This window comes from Hyperolius riggenbachi, chromosome 10 (genome assembly GCF_040937935.1).
Source record: "Hyperolius riggenbachi isolate aHypRig1 chromosome 10, aHypRig1.pri, whole genome shotgun sequence".
In the NCBI taxonomy this organism is placed as follows: Eukaryota; Metazoa; Chordata; class Amphibia; order Anura; family Hyperoliidae; genus Hyperolius; species Hyperolius riggenbachi.
In genome coordinates, this window is record NC_090655.1 from 172,117,429 (window position 1) to 172,136,170 (window position 18,742).

An 18,742-nucleotide genomic window follows, 5' to 3' on the forward strand; every position below is an offset into this window, starting at 1 on the left:
TACATCAGTGTCACTGATATATATACGTACTCGAACTGTTTATATCCTGTGTTCAGTCAGTTAGTTTTCAGCACGTTTTGGTAGGTTGCGCGTATCGTGATCACCCGTGCTTAGCTAGTTCAGTCCTGTTCCTAGTCCTGCTCCAGTTCTTAGTCAGTGTTCCTTGCTTATGTCATATGTCGGTTTATCGCCGATATATACATATGTCAGTCGTTTGTAGTTCATTGATACCTGTAACCGTAATACGCTAGGCAATCATACCTATTGTATATTTGTGTGAATTACGTCTGCCTTCTTTGACTCTATTTCCCGACTATTCTGTCCTGTCCTTGTGAGGCATGCCACCACTGCAATCGCATTGGCTGCCTCATTCCAGTCTGTCTTGTCCTGGACGCTTGCTTTCACTTAAGCAGTGACTAGTTAAGCAAGCGTTCATTCTGTTACCTGTCCTGATCTTCTGAGTTCTGGTCTATGCGCTCAGAGCTACCTTGCGCTGAGCCACTTTAGTGAAAGGATTTTTTGTGGCTCGAAAGTATAGTGGTTAAGGGCTCTGCCTCTGACACAGGAGACCTGGGTTCGAATCTCGGCTCTGTCTGTTCAGTAAGCCAGCACCTATTCAGTAGGAGACTTTGGGCAAGTCTCCCTAAAACTGCTACTCCCTTTAGAACGCGTCCTAGTGGCTGCAGCTCTGGCGCTTTGAGTCCGCCAGGAGAAAAGCGCCATATAAATGTTCTGTGTTTGTTTGTTGTTGTTTGTGGCTGTTCGGATCTACGCCTACTCTGTGCGCCACATCTCCTGTTGGAGTCAGTCCTCTCCTCCACTAAACTGGGGATATCCTGCTTCCTTGTGCTAGCGTGTGTACCTCCTTCATGTCAGAATCTGCATGGTGTGCTGCTGACCGTGGAGGATATACCACCAAGCGTAACACACAGTGTATAGCTGTGTCAGTGCAGTCAATATACAACCCTTAAATACAAAGACAATGAGGAGTAGGGGAAACCTTAAAAGGAACAGGGATGCTTAAATGGTGCTCATAATATATACAGTGCAACCTAACCCTCGACCGGTTTCACCCTATAGCTTCATCAGGAGGTGATCAATAGGTGCAGACAAACATATTTACAATATATATATATACATATCCCCCCACCACTGTACACGGACAGAGTGTCCCCCTGTACACTGTTAGCAGCCCAAGTTAGAGCTGAAAAACTCTTACATAGTTACATAGTTATTTTGGTTGAAAAAAGACATACGTCCATCGAGTTCAACCAGTATAAAGTACAACACCAGCCTGCTCCCTCACATATCCCTGTTGTTCCAGAGGAAGGCGAAAAAACCCTTACAAGGCATGGTCCAATTAGCCCCTAAAGGGAAAAATTCCTTCCCGACTCCAGATGGCAATCAGATAAAATCCCTGGATCAACATCATTAGGCATTACCTAGTAATTGTAGCCATGGATGTCTTTCAACGCAAGGAAAGCATCTAAGCCCCCTTTAAATGCAGGTATAGAGTTTGCCATAACGACTTCCTGTGGCAATGCATTCCACATCTTAATCACTCTAACTGTAAAGAACCCTTTCCTAAATAAATGGTTAAAACGTTTTTCCTCCATGCGCAGATCATGTCCTCTAGTCCTTTGAGAAGGCCTAGGGACAAAAATCTCATCCGCCAAGGTATTCTATTGCCCTCTGATGTATTTATACATGTTAATTAGATCCCCTCTAAGGCGTCTTTTCTCTAGACTAAATAAACCCAGTTTATCTAACTTTTCTCGATAAGTGAGACCTTCCATCCCACGCATCAATTTTGTTGCTCGTCTCTGCACCTGCTCTAAAACTGCAATATCTTTTTTGTAATGTGGTGCCCAGAACTGAATTCCATATTCCAGATGTGGCCTTACTAGAGAGTTAAACAGGGGCAATATTATGCTAGCATCTCGAGTTTTTATTTCCCTTTTAATGCATCCCAAAATTTTGTTAGCTTTAGCTGCAGCTGCTTGGCATTGAGTACAATTATTTAACTTGTTGTCAATGAGTACTCCTAAGTCCTTCTCCAAGTTTGATGTCCCCAACTGTATCCCATTTATTTTGTATGGTGCTAGACCATTAGTACGTCCAAAATGCATGACCTTACATTTGTCAACATTGAATTTCATCTGCCATGTATGTGCCCATATAGCCATCCTATCCAGATCCTGTTGCAATATGACACTATCTTCCTGAGAGTTGATGATTCTGCACAATTTTGTATCATCTGCAAAAATAGCAACATTGCTCACTACTGCATCTACTAGGTCATTAATAAATAAATTGAAGAGCACTGGACCCAGAACAGACCCCTGTGGGACCCCACTGCTAACAATCTCCCATTTTGAGTACGATCCATTGACCACAACTCTTTGTTTTCTGTCCATTAGCCAGTTCCCTATCCATGAACACAGACTCTTCCCCAGTCCTTGCATCCTCAACTTTTGCACCAGACTTTTGTGGGGAACAGTGTCGAAGGCCTTTGCAAAGTCCAAGTATATTACATCTACAGCATTCCCAATATCCATATTAGCATTCACTACCTCATGAAAGCTGAGCATGTTAGTCAAACAGGACCTGTCTTTAGTAAACCCATGTTGATGCTGAGAAATAAGATTATTTTCTACTATGAAGTCATGTATAGTATCTCTTAGTAACCCCTCAAATAGTTTGCATACAACTGATGTTAAACTTACAGGTCTATAATTTCCTGGATCAGATTTTTTGCCCTTCTTAAATAATGGGAAAACGTGGGCTGTACGCCAATCCACTGGGACTCTGCCAGTTGCAAGAGAGTCACAAAAGATAAGATAAAGGGGTTTATCTATAACTGAACTTAATTCCCTTAGGACCCAAGGATGCATGCCATCCGGGCCAGGTGCCTTGTCTATTTTTAATTTATTTAGTCTTGCCTTCACTTCTTCCTGCGTTAAGTATTTAATATTACAGTTAGAAGATTGAGACTCTTCTGCCTCTGTAGTTTGCAACAGTGCTGTTTCTTTTGTGAAGACAGAAGCAAAGAAAGCATTTAATAACTCTGCCTTACCTTGGTCATCCACCATTGAGTTCCCATCCTCATCCTTTAGGAGTCCTATACAGTCAACCTTCCTATACAGTCAACTCTGTTTGCAAGGAGTTTAAATAGGGCAGACCAAGTGTTCAGTCCCACTCCTCCAAGGGAGGGAGGGGGGGGGGGGGGGGGGGCAAAACGTCAGCATTCCGTTATGCTCGAATTCATATTCCAGTGTGGCCTATATGCTCACCTGTATTAGGGTGGCGCAAATACTCGTAGCCCCAAAATCAGTATGCCGCATCTCGATAGAGTGAATCAATAGGTCTCTGCATAGTGAGCCGGCGGGTGACGTCGCTTCCGCCGGCGTCACTTCCGGTCGGCACTTGTGAGGCCACGTTACTATGGAAACGCGGCCACGTTGCTATGGCGACCCGGTCTCTCCCTCATTCTGTAGATGGGTGAGAGGTGCCGGCATACGTAAATTGCTCCCAATAGGGAGCTACTTGATTGGAGTAATGTACAAAGTAAACCCCGATACAGAAATTGTATATACAGTAGCGCCAACACTTTGTCCTCCTCATTGTCATAGACACTTGATCTTTCCCTATGCCAATCGCATTGAATGTGATTGGCATAGGGAGAGATCGGGTGTCTATGACAGTTGTCCAGCATGCAAACCATGGTCACCGACGCACGGTGACCATGTTGGTGGCCTCCAGTAAGGGGGCCAGCACCAAGCACACCTGCTGCATTTTTCCCCATTCAGCACTGGGGATGATGTCCGGGAGGTGGGTGGTGCCGGTACCGGACAAGGTGGCGGCCATGGTGGCATTGGCCAGGTACTGGTTGACAGCATGCCTCTGTTCAACCAGACATTCCAACATGGCCAGGGTGGAATTCCAGCGTGTTGGAACGTTGATGAACGTTGATGAGCAGACAGTGCCGTGGCAGGTTCAGCTTGTCTGCTCACTTTCTAGGGACACTGAGGCACCACCCGAGCGTCGGAAATGACCCACAGTTTTTCTTGCTCTCTCAAAAGATTGTCCATCGGTAGGTGCACAGACATTTTTGGAAGCATTTTAAAGGCCACTTACAGTTTTCTATCTGGATATCCGAATCCGACCGGATATCCGGGATACTGGGTTCGTATATCCAATTCGGATTACAAAATTTCAAACTCGGATATCCGATTCGGATCGGATATCTAGGTATCCGGATCCGAATTCAATCCAGATAGTGAAAAGGGGTATCCGAGCAGCACTATGACAGCCAATTCTTCTCCCGCTCCTTGAGGTAGTGAAGCATGTTGGCTGCTGGCAGCTTCTTCTTCTCCAAGCTGACCATCTCCAGAAGCGCTTTGCAGTGATGGGCCTTCATACTGCTGCTGAGGCGGGGGTGTTTGGCGGCAGTTGTGACGGAGGATGGAACACGATCACAGGAACCTGCTGCACTTCCCCTGACCCTGCTGCGGGGTGGCACCACCCACTGGGTTGATGATGCTACTGCTGTGCCCGATGCTGCTGTCCCCTCCTCACCCCCTTCCACCAAAGTGACCCAATGCACCGTGAAGGACAGGTGGCGGCTGGCCTGTCCCAAACCGGCTGCTCCATGGACATGCTCACCCACCGAATGATCCAGCCCACGTCCCACGTTGGCCATCACAAAGTGGTGCAGTGCTAGCATAGCCGCGCATTCAAAATAATGGCGGCTGGGGTTTGGCCAATCCGGTGCTGCACAGTGCACACTGCAGGAGCGCACGCATGTCACTCCCCTCCTGCACAAAGGAGTACGGGAGGAGCTGGGAGGACATGGCCCGTGCAAGCAAGCCTTTCAGCTGGCGGATGCAACAGCTGCCGGGAGGCTGAGCCCTGACGAGGAAGGACTCGTTTAAAAGTATCTGGTGGCGTTTCTTGCTTGCACAGGAAGCGGTGGAGGGAGCAGAGGAGGCCACCGAGGACTGGCTGCCTAAACACGCCTCAGTGTCGGCAGGAGTGGCAGAGGGGGTTTTGGTGCAGCTCTGAGTCCGACCACTGCCAGCGCCAGCTTGCTTCAGACTTTTGAACTCCTCATGCTCAACAAAATGTTTTTTACTCAGATGTGCTATGAAACTGGAGGTGCAATAGTTGGAGGGTTTACAACTTCTGCTCAGCTTCACATGGCACTCAGTAACGATCGGTGTCAGCACACAGAGAGAATCTGAATATTGGTGATCTGCAGTATGACCAAGAATACAGATTTATACCCGATTATTGATGATCTGCAGAATCACCAATAATACAAGTATAACTAACCTCTGGACACCTGATAAGTGTAAGTGTTTGGTGCAACAGTATATGAGTCTGGACCACCTGAGGAGCAGGTGACTCTAGACCGGATAATGAGTATCTCCTGGTAGGTTGGAGATACACAGAGAGTCAGTGATTCCCTGAACAGCTGTGAATCAGACTCTACTGCAGTCAAAGGACTCCAATGAGATTGAGTCCCTGACTGGATTGCAGAGAGGTCCTTCTGAGAGACAGGGAGTCCCTGTAGCTACTGGACACCCCACCGGGGGGGTGTCACAGGTAGAAGGGTCGGTCAGGCCGGGTTGGCAACACACAGATAAGGTACAGAGACAGAAGGCTGATTCGGTAACCAGGGACAGGCAGGGTTGGCAACAGGTAATCAGATGTGCAAAGGTACCAAATCAGAGAGCAGGAGCAGAGTCAGGAGAGCAATAGGTCATAACAGATATCAAGCAGAGGCCTAGTCTAGAGCGTGAGATCCGTGGTCTCAACACTCAGGGACTGATCTACAGAATAACATAGCAATGACACAGTATCCCTAATCTTGGGTGTGAGGTCCGTGGTCTCAACACCCTGGAACTGGTCTAAAGTATAACACAGAAATAACACAGTAATCTGGCTAAGTGTGAATTCCCAGGTCCACCTGGTTCTAACACACTGAAGGATCTGACTATGGTGTGAGTGCTAACACATAAGCATTCGCAACGGCAGACAACCAGCCACTGACATGCGAGAAGTATATATAGCAGAGCGCTCCTCAGCGCCGCCCAGTCCCATTCAACCAATCACCTACTGCTCTGGGATCAGCTGATCGTCCGGATCAGCTGATCCCTCTCCTATTGGCATAAAGGGCCTGTCTGTCAGCGCGCATGCGCCTAGCTCTCCATCTGTGTGCACTACTAGGCTCAGACAAACCAGACGCATGCCGATGCGGAGAAACCGCAGGTCTGAACGTGGAATTAGCCGCCCCGCTGTCAGACCGTGCGGCGGTGTCTCCGCAATCCATTACCCCGAGGAGTGGACTCTGGACACTTCCCACCAGACTTCCCAGGATGTAAGTCATGAAACTCCTTTTTTAATTCCTCCGCATGCATGCGGCAATCTGGCACCCAAGATCTTTCCTCTATGCCATATCCTTTCCAGTGGACCAGATACTGCATGGAATTCTGCACTAAGCGAGAGTCCAGGTTCTTTTCAATTTCATACCCTGGTTGGTCATCCACCAACACGAGGGGGGGGGGGAGAGAGGAATCCACGTGTACTGCTGGCTTCAAAAGAGACACATGGAATGATCTCACACCTCTCATACTGGCTGGGAGATTAATCACGTAAGTGATATTATTGATTTTCTTGGACACTGGAAATGGCCCTATAAATCTAGGGCCCAGTTTGGGGGACAGTTGTTTCACGGCCAAATGTCGAGTGGACACCCACACCAAATCTCCTGGAGAGAACTTCCACTCCACAGACCGTCTTTTATCTGCCTGTCTCTTTTGGGCTTGGAAAGCTTTCCCAAGATTCCTCTTAACCATTCCCCAGATCTCCTTTAGAGCTCTCTGCCAATCCTCCAGGGCTGGGAATGGTGTAGATGCGACCGGCAAAGGAGCAAACTTAGGTGATCTTCCTGACACTACCTGGAATGGGGAAAACCCAGAAGAGGAGCTTTTCAGGTTGTTGTGCGCAAATTCTGCAAACGGCAAAAATTTTACCCAATCGGATTGCGCATCAGCAACATAACACCTGAGGAATTTTTCCAGGGATTGGTTGACTCTCTCGGTCTGGCCGTTGGTCTGTGGGTGGTAGCCTGATGAAAATGCAAGATCCATGTCCAACTGATGGCAGAAGGCTCTCAAAAACTTTGAAACAAATTGGACTCCCCGATCTGACACTACATTATCCGGAATGCCATGCAGCCGGAAAATGTGCTGGATGAAGAGATCAGCCAATTCCTGGGCCGAGGGGAGTCCTTTCAAAGGGACAAAATGAGCCATCTTACTGAATCTGTCCACTACCACCCAAATGACCGTCTTGCCCTTTAGACCGAGGGAGCTCACCCACAAAATCCATGGAGACATGGGTCCATGGTTCACTTGGAACTGGCAAGGGCTGCAAAGTGCCAACAGGGGCCTGACGAGAGGGTTTACTCCTTGCACACCCTGCACACTCTCTTACAAACTCCTTACAATCTGTAGCCAATGTAGGCCACCACGCACATCTGGCCAGTAAATCCTGAGTTCTGGTGGCCCCTGAATGACCAGCATTCTTGTGGGAATTAAACAGTTGCAAGAGTTGTAAATGGAAAGGCAGTGGTACAAACATGACCCCATCAGGCTTCCCTTCTAAACATCCTGTTGGTAAGGACTCAGAGTGACTGTCCAATCCTTCCAGGTCTCAGTGGCTGCCAGAACTACCTTCTGAGGTAGAATGGTCTCAGGGGCTGAGGGCTGTACTGTTTCAGGTTCAAAACACCTGGATAAGGCATCAGCTTTGATGTCTTTACTACCAGGGGTATACGTAATTACAAATCTGAATCTTGCGAAAAACAGGGACCATCGGGCCTGGTGGGGGGTAAGTCTCTTAGCACCCTCTATGTACTCCAGATTCTTATGATCTGTATAAACTGTGATAGTGTGTTCTGCACCTTCTAGCCAGTGTCGCCATTCCTCAAAAGCTAACTTGATGGCCAGAAGCTCCCGGTTGCCTATGTCGTAGTTTTTCTCTGCGGGTGAAAATCTATGAGAAAAGTAGGCACACGGGTGAAGTTTGCCCTGCAAGCCTGACCTCTGAGACAATACAGCTCCCAACCCCACCTCTGAAGCATCAACCTCCACAATAAAGGGAAAGGTGACATTGACATGTCTCAATATAGGTGCGGAACAGAACAGTTTCTTTAGTGTGGAAAAAGCCGCATGAGCCTCCGGTGACCAGTGATGAGTATCAGCCCCTTTTTTGGTGAGACTGGTGAGGGGCGAGATGATGGTAGAGTACCCCTTTATGAACCTTCTGTAGTAGTTGGCAAAGCCCAGAAATCTCTGGAGCGCCTTCAGTCCAACAGGCTGAGGCCACTCCAGGACAGCGGAAACCTTCCCTGGATCCATTGAGAGGCCAGAGGTGGAGATAATGTACCCCAAGAAGGCAACCGAGGTTACTTTGAAGAGGCATTTCTCCAGTTTGGCATAAAGCAGATTCTGTCTTAACTTTTCTAGCACAAACTTAACATGCCTGCGGTGTTCAAAAAGATTGGATGAAAAGATCAGAATGTCGTCCAGATAAGCCATTTGTAAAGCCATTTTACCTTCATATATGTGGTTTTACTCAAATGTCACCATGTCTGACCCTAATGTCCTTAGCAACAGCTATAGGCAAACACTTTGTGCCCACTATACCCAAACGTCTAAGTATGTGTAAGCCACATTGATCAATCATTTCAACAATGCATCAACCTGCAATTGTTTATCTTATCTATGAACGAAGTGAAGATTTTTTTTTTTAATTGTTGGCAATAACTGGCCCAATTTTTTTAAAAGTAAGCCATTTTTTAACCAGGTAACAAAAATATGTACTTTATGCACTGTTACGTTTCTTTCTTCAAAATGAAATTGCTAAACTTCACAAATTTTAACATATTTTTATTTTTCCACAGCTTTTCCACAGATTATCTCCTAGAGGGAAAAATTGTGTCCCAGACTTGTAAGGACAAGTACAGTGTAGAGGCGGCCTATCTGTCCTACATAGACACTTCTCATAACTCTAAGGTACAGTGTAATTTAAAATAATTACAACTTTGTGGTCACATATAAAAAAAGAACAGGCAAATCTTTGCAAAAGAAACTGTAAAAAATAAAATGAAACATTCATAACTGGTAGCTCAATGGAAGGAGGCCACATTACATTTCATCAACAAACAATAATGGTGGGATGCAGTGTTTCTCACTGTCTGGTAAATGTTGCTGTGGCTTGTTGTGACCACTACCTTGACCAAAAAGGTCTGTATAGACTGGTGTGTCAGGAGAGGGTTCTTGTAGACTTGATGGTCTTGGAGGCATAGGTGGTGAGATGGGTGGATAGTAGGGGTGTGCAGGCCTCGGAGCATAATGTTACACAGTTAGCAATGAGTAATTATGAGGCTCATATACAGGGTGATCATAATACGGTGCCTGTAGTGGGTGTCTGTATGGATCATGAAGTGGATCCATATGAGTATGGCCATGATATGATGTGTCTTGGGTTTCCTTTCCTGGTTCTGGTGTGAGATATTTGTTGACAACCTCAATGAGATCACATTTGGCTAGCAGCAATTTGTCATTTGGGATTTTTTAATAGATGGTACTAGACTGAGTACAGGGCTCATTCAATGTATCAAAGTTTTGAGATCTTTTTTCCATACAAGATACTGCCTTCTCAATGGAATTGATCATTTTGTGGTCATATTCAGACCTAGACATGCCTCTTCCTGATCTTCTAAGCTGAAAGCTTTGTCTTCTTCTGTATGATACATTATGGGTACATTGGAGTGTGAACTGAGTGAATGGACTGTCTGGGGAGTGCATAGGGGTGTTCTCCTCTTCTTCATGCACATATGCTGCACTAGTATTCTGTGATGAAGGGTCATTCAAGTCCACATCTGTAGTTGTTGGGGTATCTTCATCAGGAAGATTGTCTTCAGTACTGTTAAGAAAGGATAATAGTAATAAAGCTCACCTTAACCAGAATCTACATCATGGCTTTGTCATTCATCACCAGTGTCAATACGTACAGGCCAGTATTCATATGTAGCTTCAGGAAGTCCAAGCATTTGGTATATTTGTATTGTTTGCGTTTGCTAGACCCGGCACCACTTCTTTGTTTTTGTTTATCCATCTCTTTCTTATAATTATCCCGAACAGATTTCCATCTTGTTTTCAACTGTTCAACTGCAAAAGAACAATACTTTAATGTAAATTTTTATTTTACTTTGCAGATTCCTTGCAACAGGACATACATATGCAGCATAGTCACCATAGTGTAATACCATTTATTTAAAACATTTAAAAGCAAGTAGTGAACTCACATTTCATAGTACGAACATGCGCATGTAATAAAAACCTCTGGTGGACGTCCTCTCTGCTGCCAAACTCGCGTCTCCACACAGCGCTACGAGGCCACGCCCTACCGGTTTCATCATATGACTCACTACTTGCTTTTAAATGTTTTAAATAAATGGTATTACATTATGGCGACTTCGTTTTGAGTCTTTTAAGGAAGAAGACTCTTCTGGACTAAGGAGGTCATTTATCAGAGCGATGTTAGCTGGTCCTTCATATGGTCAGCAATTGTATCTGGTGGGCCCGCAACTATACTAATTTACACACTGGGTGTGTGGTGATCAGTAACTTTACACGGGTGACCAGTCTTATGGGTGAAGGCGTGCTTTTTACCTGTGTCAAACAGTATTACGCTATGCAGTGTTTTTTGTTCACAAAAATACATATAAGAAGAAGGCCAAAGGAGCGTTAGATGACATCTATTATATGCTGGGTATGCTGATCATAATTAATCAGCCATCTTTTCTGATGAGCGTGATACTTACTATTGGTATGGAGGCCTGTGCTTATGGACTTTAAAGTGGTCTTTGAAGTGTGTGAAAAGGAACTGTGCCACATTTTGGACTGTATCTGGCTGGTGTATCCAATAAGCCATATTTCTATAGGGTGCCAAATACTCACCCAATCATATAGCGATGCATCCAGCCAGTGTAATATAATCCTGAATTGTATGTACAAGGGAGTTCTGCTAGTTGTGTCTTTCTGCAGAGGAGCGCATATACCACTTTGTCTCCAGGTTGATTACCTTGTTTATGTTAAAATACAAAATATCTGCATATTGCATTATTGGAGACTTATCCAAAGTTATGTTTATAAATATATGTACTTTACAACACACAATTGAGCTTTCTGTCTATTATTCACAGAATAACAGTGCATACATTTGCTGTTAGTTGCTAGAAATGACATTATTAAAAGTATGGCTGTTCTCAACACACTGCAGTAGAAGCCACACGTGTGTTTGTGTTTCTGAGGCCTTTTTTAGTCGTTAGGCATATTATAAGGTAACAAGTATTGCCTTCTTCAGTCAATCACCTAACGTTACATAGGTAAACAACACAAAAAAAAAAACCGTTACATAGGTAAACAACACAAAAAAAAAAAAACAGTGCAAACAAACATGAGATGAATGTCAGCATCAGAGTGGACTTACTTTTATCTGCTTTGCTTTTTTGAGATAATTCATCCCTTATATCTTCACAGAAATATGCAGCGCTATCAGACCACACCTGATTGGTCTTTCAGTTGTCTTGCTTACAAGGGTGAAAAGGGATATTTTGCATATTCAATAGTGGTGCATTGTGAGTAACCACAAATGTTCACTTACAGCTGAATTATTGCAGATTTCCTTCTGTTTTAAGAAGGCAAATTTCACCAAGTGTCTTTATAGTCAGGATGCTTCTTGTCATAAATTTCCGGGTGGTTTTGAATTTTAGAGAGGAGTTCCTCCATCCAGAACCAGCCCATCCAGAAACTCATATTCAGAATTTCTTCTGCGTCAGGAAGTGCAGGCTGACCCAGAAACACTTCACATTTAAATATCTGCGGAAGAAAAACAGCAAACGCAATCGCCTTATAGCACATTTTTGTGAGCATTTAGCACTCTTCCTACCTTCCATTATATGAAAATCGCCCCAATAATGGTACAGGCACCGCTTTGTTCAACGCACAATGCATGAACCGCGCTGATATGAACCTTCTCATAGACATTCATTGCGCAAGCATTTTGGGGTGAATTAAAAAATCGCCTGCGCTTGTAAAAAGGCCGAAAATGCCCCTAGTGTGAACGAGCCCTGACAAACTTCAAATTTGTACATACGAACAAAATAATATTATAAAAACTAAAATGCTGCTAGTTTCAAAACGATAACATATTTCAAAACTTTAATGTCCTTATGTTGAAAATGATATTTATTGGGCACCAAAATTTCTGCTTTGGGCACCATATTAACAATATTTGCATTAGCTCCAATGGGGTGCCCAAATCGTCTATCGCCGTGGGCATCCAAATTTCCTGCTTCCCTTTACAGGTGCCATAAAGAACTGCCTATTTAATGACTCAGTGGCAAAGGATTTTCAAGTACTGCAGAGAAAGCTCATATTTGTACTTTTGTACTGCAGTATAGGGATGGCAATGCGTAGGAGGAGTCATTGAGAAGCATATAATTAGTTTGATACACTAATAGATTTGTAATTTTGCTATGATAACTTCCTAGTTTAATGCATGATCAAGATCAGCAAATCAGAGTCTTACAAACCAGCTGATCAAACTGATCACATGCTTCTCCATGAGTTTTCCTAAGCATTACTAATCCTTACTGTAGAATAGTTTTGTGCAATCCTTTCTGAAGGATGAATAGGTCTGTGATGTGTGAATTGATCAGATGAAGAGAGGCCTCATTTTTAAATTCAGAGAATTTATCCTTTACCTACAGTATACTTTATTATAGTTGAAAGGTATCACATTCATGTGGTGCGATCGTCCTGTGGCAGGAGAGTGTGAGGCAGGACGATCACAATGCACCATTGCCCTATGCATTTTACCCTGTGGTGGAGTTTGCCGACAGGATAATATGCATAGTGACCCCTCCTGCTGGACAGGAAGTACGTCACTGGATTTGCACTTTGCGCTGCTACCTGTACTGCTGGAGAGGAGGACAGACAGCGTTGGAGGCGATTCCCAGTGGGTGACACCCACTGGGACAAGAGGGAAATTTGAAGTTGCTCTTTCAAACTTCTAGCATGCAGAAATTACATGTATCGGTGGGTTGTTCGTATGTCGAGCGTTTGTAACTTAAGGACAATCTGTACTTCTGATTAAAGCGGGAGTGTCACCATAAAAATCAAATATCAACAGCAACTGGTCTGAGTGTATTAAGTGATAAATATGCTAATCCTGCATTCAAAACTTTCAAAACCTTTTCTACTGTTATGATTTGGAGTTATCAGATACTTAAGGAACACTCGCCCTTTAGTAGTCAGTGCCAAACAGTTGCGTGCTGGGGGTTCTTTTTATCTATAATATATTCCTTCTCATCCCTTTATTTCCCTGCCTATCTGCTTATCTAAAACACGATCCCCTGCTCACTTGTGTTTACAAGCAAGGCTGAGGTGACTCATCGATTGGAGGAGAAAAGAAAAAAAAGTAAAGGGCAGAAATGACATCAGGATTTAGCCTAAACTGTGGGCAAAATACATGGCCCCCACAGTAACAGAATTGTCTCCAATTACTATATAAAATTCACTGAAATCAAAATGTGGACAGTACAATACATGTGTTATGTAAGTAGATCAAGTATTTACTTATATATGTGTTTTTTCCCCTGGCATAGTATGGCTGATCCTCCTGCTTTAAACATTTAGGGGTAGTGGCTGATTACTAAACCTGCTGTTGCAAGTAACTCCACGTAGTAGTTTCAGGAGTTCACTAAACTCGCCGGGTCAATAATATGCCAATTTTGGTATGTGGTATGTCACGCATAACTAGGGATTGGTGGGACAGGCTGGACTGGTGACCACTGTGGGTGATAGTCGACAGCCTCCTCCTAATATGACCATGTCTTATTTCTCCATTCCTTAATTTTGCTTTAGGTATTTTTAAATAAAATATACACATTTCTTCACTGATTTTCAAATGTTGTCTCTTACGCAATAGAAAGAAAAGCTGCATTGCCTCCATACAGGAATGATCGATTCAGCACTTGAAAAATGAAAGTTGGATATAGCATTGGAAGTAGGGATACTGAGGCACTCAGTGAGAAAAGTATGGACAGGATGGTGGTTACAAACAGAGACAAGACTGAAGAATGGAGGTCATCAATCTTCTTTGTAGCTAATGAAGAAAAACAAATACATATTTGTTAAAACATCTCATTTATGGTCTTTCTGCAATACCAAATAGCATTTCTTACATTCAGAGCTAGACTAAATATAATAAGGCCTAAGTAAAGTAAATACTTTGGATTCCCCTACAGATCTATTATTATTAAAATTTTCTGTATTATTATTACCTCAATTTCCTCTATAGACATTTTGAATCATGTGCAGTTATTCTAATTCTGCTTTATATTCTGGTAATAGACAATTACATATATGTAGAGATGGCGCGAACATCAAATTTTCGGTTCACAAATCTCGAATGCAAATTTCCGTAAAAGTTTGCGAACACACCAGGGGCGTAACTAGAAGTCCCCGGGTCCCCCTGCAAGAATTTGAGCGGGTCCCCCCCACCCTGGGGCCCACTCATGGCCGTTTTAGGGGGGCAGGAGGGGTCGCAGCATGAGGGGAGAGCTTGGTAGCACGTCGGTGGGGAGGGGGGACAGTCCCCCCCCCCTCACTTCGGGCTCTCCCTTCTGCGCTCCCCTCCTGCATCTATGTAAGTGTTAGCAGTGGCGGCGGCAGCATCTATAGTTACCTCCATTCACCACCGGAGGTCGCCGATCTGCAAGGGCTTCACATTACTTTCACATTACTTCCTGTTTTAACAGGAAGTATTGTGAAGCCCTTGCAGAACGACAACCTCCGTCGTGGATGGAGGTAATTATTGCTGCTGCCGTCACTGCTGCTAACACTTACATAAAGGCAGGAGGGGAGCGCAGAGGGGAGAGCCCGAGGTGAGGGAGGGGGACCGTCCCCCCTCCCCACCGACGTGCTACCAAGCTCTCCCCTCATGCTGCAACCCATCCTGCCTCCCCAAAACGACCATGAGTGGGCCCCAGGGGGGCCCTGACGCCCCCCCCCCGCGGGGGCAGGGACTGCTTCCCCTATTATTACGCCAGTGGAACAGACAAACCGCATGAACTGCCATAGACTTCAATGGGCAGGCAAATTCTGAAACTTACAGGTAATGTTTCTGGTCACAAATGTGATGGAAATTGGAAAAGTTGTTTCAAGGGGCCTAACACCTGGACTGTGGCATGCCGGAAGGGGATCCATGGCAAAAGTCCCACTACAAATTTCGTAGTTGATGCAGAGTCGTGTTTTAATCTCTAAAGGACAGAAAACACATTACATTCCTACATTTGCGGAATAAAGTGCTGCTTTAAAATGTCCGGAGTGTATGCACGTTGATCAGGTAGTGTAAGTTTTTATGCCCACTTCACACTTGTGGAATTGTACAATGGAACCAAACAGACCATGGCCAGTGTACAACCTAATTATTTTTATTTTTTTTTATTTTGGCTTATTTGTGAACTCCTCCATGCTAGCTAGTTACATGACCATGCAGCCACGCGAGACTGAGCGCTAACAGGTCTGTAAGGCCCTTTGATGCCTGATGCTGCATGTGTGCTCAACTAAACGGACCAACTTGGGCGTGTAGCAGAGGCCAGGATGGGAAGTTATTAGTGGAATTATACAATGGAACCAAACACACCAGTGTCAGTGTACAACCTAATTATTATTATTTTTTTGTATTTTTGCTTATTTGTGAACTCCTCCGTGCTAACTAGTTACGTGACCATGCAGCCATGCGAGATTGAGTGCTAACAGGTCTGGAATGGATATCATGGATATACATTTTACATACAAATTTAAAACAGTTTTTCTCAGCCCTGGTGACACTGACGAAAGATGTGGTGGCTTGGCTCTGCACATGATTGTGCATGTTTACACATACAAAAAGGTTTTGGTTTTTTTTTTCAAAAAAAATTGTATTTTTGCAGTCACTGTAGCAGAGGCCAGAAAAATGTTGTCATGGCATATACATTTTACATAAGAGTATTGCTTTATGAAAAAAAAAATTAAAATGTTACAGCTGTGGTGATACTGAGTGACAAAAGATGTGGTGACTCGGCTCTGCACATGATGGTGCAGGTTTACATTCGAATGGAATTTGCCCTCCAAAAATCAACAATTTTTGCAGCCACTGTAGCACAGGCCAGGCAATGTCATAGCCTGTACATTTTACCCCAAAAATCATTTTTTTTAAAGAAAATTCTGGTGCATCCTTGGTGAGTGACATTAACAAGAGATAGTGACTTAGGTCTGCACGTGATGGTGCAGGTTTACATATCAATATAATTTTACCCAAAAAAAACAACTATTTTTTTTCAGCCACTGTAGCACATGACAATGTCATGCCCTATACATTTTACCCTCCCATTTTTTTAAGAAAATCAATGTTTGTTACATTCCTGGTGAGTGGCACTGACAAGCGTTGCATTCACTTGGCTCTGTCTGCACATGCAAGTGCAGGTTTACACACCAATGTAATTTGACAAAAAAAAACAACAAAAAAACATTTTGCAAATACTGTAGCAGACGCCAGATAATGTCATGGCCTACACATTTTATCCCCCAAATTTTAAGTTTTTTTTTAAAGAAAATCAATGTGGGGGTGGATCGCACCATGGCCACGTCAAGTCGTGTTTCTACAGAGCTTCTGGCCTTATGGCAGCACTTTTCAGCTTTTAAGCGGATTCTTCCCCTCATCTGACCCCTTATGTGAGGTAGTAATGAGAGCTGGTCATAGGACAAGTAAAGAGTCGCCAGGCAAAGATCGGACAGACTCCTTAGAGATACTTTTCTCCTCTCACAACACTAGGAAAGACACGGCCAAGATGGCGGAGACACAGGCCTCGTCTGCAACTCTGAGCACATTGGGCACAAACTGTTATCTGGACATGCTAGGAGCGTATATGAAGCATGTTAATCAAAGAGGACATGGAACGGCAGACCGAGAGCATTGTTAGCTCCACCACAGCGGAGGTCTCTACCAACCATGTGGACATCGTGGCTGCTGTTCAGCACGTCTCAGGCCTTGAGTCTGCTGACCTGAGGGCAGAGCTTACAGACCAATGGGCTTGGATCGAACAACAGCAGCTGTTTAACAGCTATATGAGGTCCCACATCTAAGACCTGCAGAACCGCAGCAGCCGGAACAACATCCGGGTGCGCGACTTGCTGGAGGCTACAAGGTCAAAGGAACTACAACTCATCCTCTAGGCAATTTTCAACGGCCTGCTTAACAGACCTGTGGACACTCGCTTGAATCTTAACAGGGTGCACCGAGTGCTGAGGCTGATCCCAAGAGGTGGGGAGCCCCCCCCCCACGATGTGATTTGCTGCATCCACGACTTCCCCACGAAAGAGGCAATCATGGTGGCAGCCAAGTCTGCGGGAACTGTAGATTTGGATGACACAACTATATCTTTCTTCCAGTATCTGGCACCTGCTATCTTAAGCCAACGTCGGACCCTGAAGCCAATCCTTGCTGAACTCCAGCCGGCTGAAGCCACACATATCGATGGGGGTTCCCTTTCCAGCTGCTGCTTTGATTGGGGAATAGCTCTTTCATCCTTCACCACCCCAGGGAGATACCAGGGTTCTCTCGGGAACTGGGCATCGCACCGGTCTCTGTGCTTGACTGGGACCCTGATGCCTTGGATACCACACGCCTGCAGTGACAACGACGCACGAGGGCCTGTGTAGCTGCTGATGCATGAGTACTGTGTTCTCCTCGGTTGGTTTTGTGTCCAGCTGCCCCCATGGTGGTGTGGATCTTTTTCCCCAATTCACTTCACACTCTACCCAGTTAAGTGGTATTGAACACCAAGACATTGCTCCCATCTGACCTGAACTATATATGCCCCTTGTCCCCTTGTTTTATGCCCTTATGCCCCTGACTGCCCTGTCCTGCTCTGGAGTCTGGACTATCTGCTGATTTGTGAAGCATAATTCTTGGGACAGACGCTTTGCAGATTACAGCACACCGATAACACCACACTTGCATGGATTGATGACACTTCTGTCTCAGTATGCGTAACCACTTCACTATGGAGCGTGTGCTCCGGTTACCCAGAACTGTGTGTGTTATCTCCCGGATCTCTAGCTATCTACAGTTACATATTGTATTGGTTCACTAAAGACTGTCATTTTATACTGCTTACACCCTGTATGACTAGTGTCTCATTTGTATTAGAGCCTTTCTGCTGTTTGAATTTATTTTTACTATGTAAAACTGTTATTTGCCCCATATTGGGGTATAAGCCTTGCCCAGGGTATGCTCATCACATGGGTATGGTTGTGGAGCTGGGCTGCCTCCCATCGCCCCCTGCATGCCCCCCCCCCCTTTTCCTTTTAGGTGTGATCTCCTTGTCTGCAAGACTGCAGTGGGGTTATTTCGCAGTTGGACATGAGGAGGCTTGCAGTTGGTCTTCGGGGGTCGGGGTGGATGTGGGAGTGGTGGGTCTTTTGAGAAGCGGTGCTTGTTGGGCTCTACTTGGGCTTTGCTCCACGTGTGATGCTGTGCCGGAGGATGCATGAATGTTTGGTGGGCTGGTTGTCTGTTTAGGGGGTGTGGGGGCCTTGATTTTGACGTGTGGCTGGAA

At 44.9% G+C, this 18,742-nt stretch overlaps 1 protein-coding gene across 3 annotated transcripts in view; it reads right to left on the minus strand.

Moving 5' to 3' along the window:
• SLC43A3 (solute carrier family 43 member 3) overlaps positions 1 to 18,742 on the minus strand; it is a 1,442,737-nt gene that overhangs the window by 234,643 nt on the left and 1,189,352 nt on the right. For all 3 annotated transcript variants that reach the window (XM_068255264.1, XM_068255263.1, XM_068255265.1), the window contains one exon: positions 14,061 to 14,244. In XM_068255264.1, coding sequence (XP_068111365.1) covers positions 14,061 to 14,244 — 184 coding nt within the window. The remainder of the gene's footprint in view (positions 1 to 14,060; positions 14,245 to 18,742) is intronic.